The sequence below is a fragment of the Trachypithecus francoisi genome, unplaced genomic scaffold, assembly GCF_009764315.1.
Source record: "Trachypithecus francoisi isolate TF-2019V2 unplaced genomic scaffold, Tfra_2.0 Lachesis_group12, whole genome shotgun sequence".
NCBI classification, from domain to species: domain Eukaryota; kingdom Metazoa; phylum Chordata; class Mammalia; order Primates; family Cercopithecidae; genus Trachypithecus; species Trachypithecus francoisi.
The window spans coordinates 63,651,708-63,662,085 of NW_022681457.1; the positions used below are offsets into that span (position 1 = coordinate 63,651,708).

Below are 10,378 nucleotides of genomic sequence, written 5' to 3' on the forward strand. Positions count from 1 at the left end.
AGGAGAAAACTGCCTTGGGGTAGGGTGGGAGTCTGGGCTGTTGTTCCCACCCAGGTCCTTACTTTCTCCGGATGGGACCTGGCTGTCTCCACTTTTTGTGGACTCTGAATTCTTATTCTCTGATGCTGTGTCTCCCCCAGGGACCCCTCATGGTGACTGAAGCCCTTAAGCCATACTCTTCAGAAGGTCCCCGTGTCTGGTATGTCTCCAACATTGATGGAACTCACATTGCCAAAACCCTGGCCCAGCTGAACCCCGAGTCCTCCCTGTTCATCATCGCTTCCAAGGTATGAGCGCCAAAAACTGCCCGGCCCCTGGCCGTGTGTGTGTTGGGGCAGGGAGGGACGGCTGTTTTGCTGTTCCCCTGGCCATTGGTCCGTCTTGGTGGGTTCCGAGTGAACCATGGTTTGTGGTTCAGGTCAGTACAGCTGCCCTAGACTGTTTCCGTGCCTGGCAGCAATCAAGGTTGACTGATGAAAGCCTGAACACATCAGTCTGAAGCTTTGTGTCTTGACCACATCCACTCACCTTGCAGCATCTCTGCTCAGTCTGGGACTGCTCACCACTTTCTTACAGACCTGTTCTTTATGCCTGCTCCTGTTTTTTGTTTTGTTTTTGAGACAGAGTCTGGCTCTGTCACCCAGGCTTGAGTGTAGTGGCACGATCTCGGCTCACTGCAATCTCTGTCTCCTGGGTTTCAAGCAATTCTCCTTTCTCAGCCTCCCAAGTAGCTCCCAGCACACCACCACACCTGGCTAATTTTATTATTTATTTATTTATTTATTATTTTTTTAATATAGGTGGGGTTTCGCCATGTTGGTCATGCTGGTCTTGAACTCCTGACCTCAGGTGATGCGCCCCCCTCGGCCTCCCAAAGTGCTTCCAAAGCATGTCCAGCCACGCTTGCTCCTTTCTGATCCCAGAGCCCTGCCCTGATAATAGAGGGGTTTTGTTTGCTGTCGTTTATGCTCTATTTACTCACATGAATGTACATAAAATATGAAGAATTCCATCTGAATTCTGAGATACCTTCCAGTCTGGGCCGAAGAGAGCCTCAGGCTGACTGCAGCCCCCCAGGGGAGAAGCTGTGGCCTTTGACCTGCAGGCTTAGGGTCGGGGGTGTGTGTTTACCAGCCTCCCTCCTCTGGTTTTAAAGAGTTGGAATCTCAGGAAGTTATGTGGCGTCACTGTCACTGACCTGCAAATACTGCTCCGTGTGACAACTGGGCATTGCCTTGGTCTCTGCTGCTGAGCCCTGGCTCGAGGCTGCACCCACCCCTGAGCTCGGGCGCCCACTGCTGTTCTCTTCGGTTGCAGACCTTTACTACCCAGGAGACCATCACGAATGCGGAGACGGCGAAGGAGTGGTTTCTCCAGGCAGCCAAGGATGTGAGTGGGCTATAGGGCCTCCCTCGTGGTCAGCCTCTGGGCTGGGAAGAGCAGGGTGGACCCCTGAGTGACCAAGTCTGGCCCTGTCTCTCCTGAAGTTGGAAGCGGAAGGTGGCCTTGCCAGTGCCTGCCTTTGCTAGATGAGATGATTGTTCATCTTGGCTTTGCCAGACCCAGCCTTGCAGATATGACAGAACCTGCTCTCGCGGGCTGACAGCCCTTGTGTTGCCCTTTCTCTAAGGTTCTTTGGTGCAGCAGGGACTCTTGGCCACACCTATTTTATAGGGGAGGGATGTCCCTGAGACCCGCATGCTTGTAAGATGGGATGAGCAGGCAGCCTGTGACCCATCTGCTTTCTTGACCTTGACCTCAATGTGGGCCTCCTTCAACAGTCTCAGAACCAGGGACTGTGAATCTCAGTCCCATGCAGGGCCTTGGTTCCTCTAGTGATGGGGAGTGACTGCCCCTTGTCTCCCTGGGCTGGATTTAGTAACTTGGCTCTGTCTTTTGTAGCCTTCTGCAGTGGCGAAGCACTTTGTTGCCCTGTCTACTAACACGGTAGGTGCCCCTGTGATCCCCTGTACTGCCTTCCTGGGAGGGCCCAGCATGTCTAGGTCGTGGCCTCTCAGAGACGTGGTTCATAGGTCTGGTGGATCTTGGCTTCGCTGATGGTATGGAAGGGTGGGCTGCCTGTAAGCTGCAAGCCTTCCTTGCCTTTTCCACATTTACCCATTCAACCTCTGCAGCCTTGAGGAGAGAGGCTTGGAGTCAGCGGGATCACGATAACCCCTTTTTCCATCTCCCAGGCCTGAGTGATACCCAGAACCCTCCATACACATGACCTTCCTAGGCCTCTGTGCGCAGCATCTCCCCAAATGGGACATGCTGGGTAGGGGTGGAGGATGAATTCCATTTTTCACATAAGTACATAAAGCCCCAATGAAGGGAGGTGACACTTTGCCCCCTACTTAGTGATTGTTGTTTTGTGTGTGGTGTTTTTTTTTTTTTTTTTTTTTTTTTTGAGACAGTCCGCTTTGTTGCCCAGGCTGGAGTGCAGTGGCGAGATCTTGGCTCCTTGCAACTTCTGCCTTCCAGGTTCAAGTGATTCTCATGCCTTAGCCTCCTGAATAGCTGGGATTACAGGTGCACGCCACCATGCCCGGCTAATTTTTATATTTTTAGTGGAGATGGGGTTTCACCATGTTGGCCAGGCTGGTCTCTAATTCCTGACCTCAAGTGATCCGCCCACCTCGGCCTCCCAAAGTGCTGGGATTACAAGTGTGTGCTACTGTGCCCAGCCTATCTTTTGAGACAAGGTCTCGCTCTGTCACCCAGGCTGGAATGTGATCTTGTGGTGCGATCTTGGCTCATTGCAACCTTTGCCTCCTGGGTTCAAGCAATTTTCATGCCTCAGCCTCCTGACTAGCTAGGATTACAGGCACCCACTACCACATCCAGCTAATTTTTGTATTTTTGGTAGAGACAGGGTTTCGCCATGGTGGCCAGGCTAGTCTCGAATTCCTGACCTCAAGTGATCTGCCCACCTCGGCCTCCCAAAGTGTTGGGATTACAGGCATAAGCCACTGTACCCGGCCCACTCAGCGATTGTATGAGTAGGTGATGCCAGAATTAGAACCTGGGTCACCTGCCCCCCAGTTCTCACAGTCTGCCTGGCCCCAAGGTTGTGCAGGCTCAGCAGGGCATGGCAGAGTAAGGGATGTTCCAGGAGTGACAGCAGCAGTCAGCCAGTGGGCACTGTGCTGTGTCAGAGCTGGGGACCACACCCACATCACTCCCTCCCACCCCCTCCACCATTACCCCTACATCTCTGCCTCCAGTGCTCGCCCGGCTGCAGCAGGACGCCATAAGGCTGGCTAACCATAGCACTGTTGCCTGCCTCCCACTGACTGGTCAGCAGGGCTTCTCCTCCTGTGGGGAATAGGTAAGGGGTTGCTGGCCCTCTCTGCCTTGGGGACCAGAATACCTGATGGGTCCTCAGAGCTTCTTGGTGCAGTCACCCTCCCACACATGGGAAGGGCTGGGTGACTGTCCAGCCTGTGTGTGGTTGCCTGGCCTGGTAGGTGGCCCCTGCCCATGCTCGGGTCCCAGTCCTAGGTTCGGTTCCTAGATGCCCTGAGGGGTCATGCTCTGGTGTCCCAGACAGGCCTGGGTGAGAGCTGTTGCAGAGCAGTGTGTGGGCCAGTTCCTCACACAGGGTTATAGCTGCCCTCAGCAGGGGGCTTTACAGGTGCAGCGTCACTGGTGTGCCGGTCATGGACTGACCTGGTGTCTATCTTGGGGTGGGCAGATCCTGGGCCCTGCCCTCGACTCACAGACTGCTCCAGCCCTGCCCCATCCCTGGCTCTGGGGAAGGTGAGGCTCAGCTCACAGAGCATAGCTCCCTGCCTCCTGGAGCTCCTGTTTCCATCCCACTAGCAAGTGCTTCCTTTCATTTCTCTCCCTTTGTTTGTTTTTTTTTTTTTTTGTAGACCAAAGTGAAGGAGTTTGGAATTGACCCTCAAAACATGTTCGAGTTCTGGGATGTAAGTACAAGCACTTCTGCACTGGGTGAATTAAGTGTCCTTTGCCAAATCATGGCCATTGAGGGGCCCATGAGGTCAGGTCAGTGTTTATTGAGTACCTGCTGCATACCTAGCTTGGGGAAAGGTAGAGCGGCCCTCAGAGAGGCTTGGAGGACAAGAGCAACCCAGGCAGGATGAGGGCTCCACTTCCACCTGAGGGCGGGCTAAGCTTGCATTGCCAGATGACACTCCCTTGGGTGCCTGCCTACAACACCCACTGTGGGGTAACCCGAGTCCCCCTTGCCCCCCTCACAGAGTTGAGGTTGTAAGTTATTCTCAGTGATGACCTTTCTCTGAACTGCAGCCACCATCTGTAAAGGCCAAGGGGCAGGGTGAGGCATGAGGTATGACCGGGTAGGCCTGGAAGGGAGCAACAGGAGCTGCAGGAGGAGCTGGGGGTGGCGTAAGGAGGCACCAGGCTGGGGCAGCTTGCAGAGCAAACCCTGCCTTGAGTGACAGGGCTGCAGACCCCTCTGTAGCAACAGGTGGTCCATGGGACCACCTCTGCTGGAGCTGAACAGTGAGCTGCAGCTTTCCTTGTGCACTTGCCTGAGCTCAGCAGTGGTGTGAGGAGGGCTCTGGCTGTGAAGCCTGGGGTGCAGGGTTGCAGTGCAGGGTGTGGTGCGGGCGCTGTGAATGCTGTGGGCATGGCCAGGCTTAGGTGCAGGGTCTAACACTGTGGCAGGCGCAGCAGAGAGGGCATTGCCCATTTGGTGGTTTTCCCACCTGGGGCTGTTTCCAGGCATTTGGACTGGAGGCCCTTTGCTTGGTGATGGCATCCACAGACATAACCTTGTTCCTTTGAAAGCTCTAGGGGCCTTTTGCTACCGGGGTCTGGGAGAGAATGAAGCCCTAATGCCTTAAGCCATCCACTGTGTATAATGAGTTAACTTCTTTCTAGAATGAGACTAGTTACATACCATCCTTGGAAGAATTGACAAGAGTCACTCAAGTCATTTTCTGCATCCTGTGGCTCAGATGCGGAACCCCGGTCAAGAGAGACTGTGCGGCTTCTAATAAATGTTGCATGCCTGATACTGGAGGGCAGGCACCTTCCACCTCCTCCTTGGGATCTGGAGGCTGAGCAGGTGGTGGGCAGGGATGTGTGGGTGCTGCTGCCGGCCAAGGAGCCGAGCAGATCGGGGGTGTCCTTGCTCGTCACCACCCAGCATACAGAGATGAGTTAGGTTGTGGCTTAAGGAGAGGATGGGTCTGGCCTCCCAGGTAAGGCCTAGGAATGATATTTAGGCACAGGAACATGGGGCCAGGGCTGGCTGGTGATTCCTAAGCGGAGGCTTCCTGGGCCAGGCTAGACAGACCACGGGGGATGGAGGAGGGATCTGCCTGAGTTACTAGAGTATCCTGCTGAATCCAGAAGGTGATATCTGAAGAACCCAGGGATAGGAGCAGGTGAAGTTCCTGGAGGTAGGGTCTCGGGTGAGCTACAGCCATCAGCTCAGGCCTAGGGATGCAGTCCCGGCTCTCAGGTGAGATCAGAAGAGTCTTGTCTGGTAGTGGTAATTCTTGGTCCGCCAGGGTCAGTTGTGGGGCAGCCTTGGGTGTCAGGATCAGGCAGGGGGGTGGTGGGAAACCGCGGGGTCTCTCAGGGCTCAGTCAGAGTCAGCACATGCCACAGGGCCAGTTTTGGCTGGGGAGGCCCGAAGCGGAGCCAGAGCAGATCCAGGTGAGTTCTGAGGAGGAGCCAGGGCAGAGAGAGGGGTCTGTGAATTCTGGAGGAGAGGCAGGTATTTAGAGATGGTTCTGTCAGGTGGAGTCTGAGGAGCCAAAGCTATGTATGTGCATATGTCAGCCGGGCTCTGTGGGAGGTGGTGTAGACCTATGGCATGGGACAGGTGTGCACGCTGGGATCTCTGGCCGGTTCTGGAAAGTGAGGATCAGGTAGTGGGTGGCTTATTGCTCGAGTGGGGTGTTTAGAGCCCAGGATTAGGGACACACAGGTCAGCACCTGCTTCTCAGCATCCTGACTGGGTGTGATGGGCAGAGCTCAGGGCGTCAGAGGCCTCTGAGAATTCGTGACTGAAGTCCAAGTCTGTGGCGTCAGGGTCTGCAGAGCCCAGATGCGGGAGAGGTAGGAATGTACCTGGTGATAGGAGGCAAGGACAGGGGAGCTGGGGCAGGTGAGGCAGGCAGGTGGCATGAGGAGCTGTGCTGGGTGGGTGTGGTCTGAGTGGCTCAGGGTGAGTAAAGGTCCAGAGACCTGGGTCTGCAGGGCACATGTCAAGGCTGAGCCAGTCAGACAGTGTTTGTTAACACTGGGCTCTCACCAGGCTCCCTCAGGCCGAGGTCAGCAGCCAGTGATCTGTCATGTGTGAGGAAAGTGTCTGTTCAGGTTAGGTGTGTATAGTGGAGCCTTTCAGAGCCGCGTCTGTCTGAGGTCCCAGGAGGAGACAGGTTTGTATGGCTGGGTTTCTAGGGGAGGCCTGAGGAGCCAAGACTCTACTCAGGTAGGCAGAACTGGACCAGTCCGGTAAGGACGTTGGAGCTAAAGATAGGCAGACAGGTTGAGCTGGGTCTGACAAGTGAGGCTGGAGATCCATGATTGGGTCCAGGTTGGAGCTGTGTCCTCAGGCGATGTCTGAGCAGCTCTGGTGGGTGAGCCTGGGAAGAGACCAAAAAGCTGGAGTCAGACAAAGGGACGACGAACTACATCCATCTGAAAGGTGAATGAAGCCTGGGTCTGGTCGAAGTATGTAGAGCAGTTCTAGCAGGCGAGGTTTCAGGGGTTAAGGTGAGACATGGGTATGTATTTTTGGGTCTCACAGGTAAGGTCTGAGCCACTGAGGTCAGGCCCTGGTTTGTATCCCAAGTCTGAGAAGCATGATGGGTAGAGTTTGTCAGGTGACATCTGTGAAACCAGGGGCACACATAGGTAGGTTGACAAGAGCAGCCATAGTCAAGCTAATTAAACTATCCTGCAGTTGAGGTCAGGCACAGGTGGAGAGAATGATCTATCAGGTGAGGCCCAAGGAGTCGGGGTTAGGCTCATCTAGAAAGACCTGGATGTGGTAGACAACCTCTGAGGATATGAAGTGAAGGCAGGTGGATAGAGCCAGGTCTCAGGAGGGTCTGAGGCGCTGGGATCTGGCACAGTGAGCAGGTCTGGATTTCCTAGGTGGTGTCAAGACAGGTGGGAAGGCCAGACGCAGTGGCTCATGCCTGTAATCCCAGCACTTTGGGAGGCCAAGGCAGGCAGATCACTTGAAGTCAAGAGCTCGAGACCAGCCTGGCCAGCATAGCGAAACCCCATTTCTACTAAAAATACAAAAATTAGCCAGGCATGGTGGTGGTGCATGCCTACAGTCCTAGCTGCTTGGGAGGCTGAGGCACCAGAATTGCTTGAACTGGGGAGGCAGAGTGAGCCAAGATCGTGCTACTGCACTCCAGCCTGGATGACAGTGAGACTCTATCTCAAAAAAAAAAAAAAAAAAAAAAACAGAGGTCGGGTGTGGTGGCTCACGCCTGTAATTCCAGCACTTTGGGAGGCCAAGGTGGGTGGATCATCTTGAGATCAGGAGTTCAAGACCAGTCTGGCCAACATGGTGACGGGTGAAACCCCATTTCTACTAAAAAATACAAAAATTAGCTGGGTGTGGTGGCACGTGCCTGTAATCCTAGCTCCTCAGGAGGCTGAGGCAGGAGAATCGCTTGAACCTGGGAGGCAGAGTTTGCAGTGAGCCGAGATCATGCCACTACACTGCAACTTGGGCAGTGAGAGTGAAATTTCATCTCAAAAAAAAAAAGAAAAAAGATGGGTGGGTAGAAGTTCATCTCCTGGGTGAGGCTGAGGAGCTGTGGCCAGCCACAGGTAAGTGGGCATGTGGAATTGAGTTTCTTGGGTGAGGTTTTTGGAGCCTGGTCCAGGTACATCTCTTCGGGTCCATCAGGTCTGAAGAACAGGAGTTAAACACAGGTGTGTAGAGCAGGGTTTGGCAGGTAAGGTCTTTGGAGCCAGAATCAGGGCAGCTTCACAAAGCTGGGTGTGTTCATGAGACCTAAAAAGTGTGTAGGATGAGATAAGAGCAGCTGAGGTGTGAAGTAGAGGTAGGCAGAGCTGGCCCACAAGGTACAAGCTCAGGAACCCTCACCACATGCAGGTAGGGGGTGCTGGTCCACTAGGTACAAGCCCAGGAGCCAGCATCGAGCACAGGTAGGCAGATCACCAGGTATGATCTGAAGAGCCAACATCAGGCGCAGGTAGGTAGATCTAGCATGCCAGGTATACTCCGAAGAGCCAGAGTCAAACACAGGTAGGTAGAGATAGTCTTTTAGGTGTGGTTGAAGGAGCCAAGGTCAAGTACAGGTAGGTAGAGCTGGCCCACTGGGTGTGGTTTGAGGAGCCAGGGTAAGCACAGGTAGGCAAAGCTGGGCCACCAGATATGGTCTGAGGAGCCAGGGTCAGGCTCAGGTAGGTAGAGCTGCCTGCCAGGTATGGTCTGAAGAGCCAAGATCAAGTACAGGTAGGTATTCTGGGTCACTAGGTGTAGTCTGAGAACCCAGGGTCAAGCTCAGGTAGGTAGAGATAGCCTTTCAGGTGTGGTCTGAGGAGCTAGAGTCAAGCACAGGTAGGCAGAGCTGGCCCACCATGTGTGGTCTGAGGAGCCAGGGTCAGGCAGGTAGACAAAACTGGTCTGCCAGTAGTCTCTTGAAGGAGAGCTGAGGAGTTAGGATTGAATGCAGGTAGATAGAGTTGGCTCTTTCAGGAGTTGGATTCAGGCACAGGAATGTGCCCCTGGGTGTTTGAGGTGAAGCCTGAAGAACCAGAGTTGATCCTACGTGTACAGAATGGCCTCTCAGGTCAAGCCCATAGCATGGGGGTCTCCACAGGCAGGCAGAACATTGCGGGTTTCCTACAAGGTCTGTGGCCCCTAAGTTAGACGTGAGTAGGTAGATGTTTCTCTCTCAAGCAAGGACTTTGTAGCTAGAGGGACATACACCTGGGGTCTTGCAGGTGGAGTCATTGGTGCGTGGTTCTGGCTCAGTTGTGCTGACTCAGTCTTAGGCCTGGGGACAATGGGTTAGTCACAAGTTGATAGAACTACACATCTCAGCTGGGGAGCACAGGTAGGCAGAGATGTTCCATTTGATGAGGTCTGAGGCTCCTCAGTGAGCTCATTGGTGCTGACGTTAAGCAGAGATTGGCAGCATTGGCTCTGTCTGTGAGACATGAAAAGCCATGCCAGACATGGGATGTGGACTGCCGAGGCCAGGCTCACGTAAATAAAGCTGGACCCTCGTAGGCTGTAAGGAATCTGAGTTTGGCTCAGGCAAAGGAACCTGGGTCTGTCAGTCAGGGTATGAGGGGTCAGGTTATGTGAATCTTGGTCTGTCAGCTGAGATGTCTGGAACCCATCTTTGACAGGTGTGTAACTCTGTAGCCTGAGGCACTGGAGTTGGACACAAACAGGCAGAACTAGGTCTCCCAGGTGAAGCCATTGCATCGATGCTCAGTGCTGGTATATTTATCTGGTGGTGTCAGTGAGTCTATGGCTCCAGGCTCAGTGCTGTTATGTTTACCTGATTATGTCAGTGAGTCTGTGACTCCAGGCTCAGTGCTGATATGTTTACCTGATTATGTCAGTGAGTCTGTGGATCCAGGCTCAGTGCTGATATGTTTACCTGATTATGTCAGTCAGTCTGTGAATCCAGGCTCAGTGCTGATATGTTTACCTGGTTGTTGTCAGTGAGTCTGTAGATCCAGGCTCACTGCTGGTATGTTGACCTGGCATTATCAGTGAGTCTGTGGGTCTAGGCTCAGTGCTGGCATGTTGACCTGGTGTTGTCAGTGAGTCTGTGGATCCAGGCTCAGTGCTGGTGTGTTTACCTGACATTGGCAGTGAGTCCAGGGATCCAGGCTCAGTGCTGCTATGTTGACCTGGCATTGTCAGTGAGTCTGTGGATTCAGGCTCAGTGCTGGCATGTTGACCTGGTGGTGTCAGTGAGTCTGTGGATCCAGGCTCAGTGCTGGTATGTTTAGCTGACATTGGCATTGAGTCCATGGATCCAAGCTCAGTGCTGTTATGTTGACCTGGTGTTGTCAGTGAGTCTGTGGATCCAGGCCCAGTGCTGATATGTTGACCTAGCATTGGCAGTGAGTCTGTGGATTCAGGCTCAGTGCTGGTATGTTGACCTGACATTGGCAGTGAGTCTGTGCATCCAGGCTCAGTTTCACAGAAGTTGTATAAACATGGTCTTAGGTGGGTTCTTGACACCTGGGTTCAAACACAAAGGTACTGCTGGGCTTGTTAGGTGAAGTGGGTGGGGTCTAGCCCAGGAATGCATAATTGATGAGGCTAGCCAGGCCTGGGGAAGGTGGGTCAGACACAGGTAGGACCTTCGGTGGTAGGGTCAGGCACAATTAGGTGAGTAGTGTGGGCTCTTATAACAAG

At 53.7% G+C, this 10,378-nt stretch overlaps 1 protein-coding gene across 1 annotated transcript in view; it reads left to right on the forward strand.

The window, feature by feature from the left end:
* Window positions 1–10,378, forward strand: part of GPI (glucose-6-phosphate isomerase) — a 47,112-nt gene that overhangs the window by 13,634 nt on the left and 23,100 nt on the right. Inside the window, exons 6-9 of the mRNA XM_033225654.1 lie at window positions 141–287; window positions 1,318–1,389; window positions 1,903–1,947; window positions 3,879–3,932. Coding sequence (XP_033081545.1) covers window positions 141–287; window positions 1,318–1,389; window positions 1,903–1,947; window positions 3,879–3,932 — 318 coding nt within the window. The remainder of the gene's footprint in view (window positions 1–140; window positions 288–1,317; window positions 1,390–1,902; window positions 1,948–3,878; window positions 3,933–10,378) is intronic.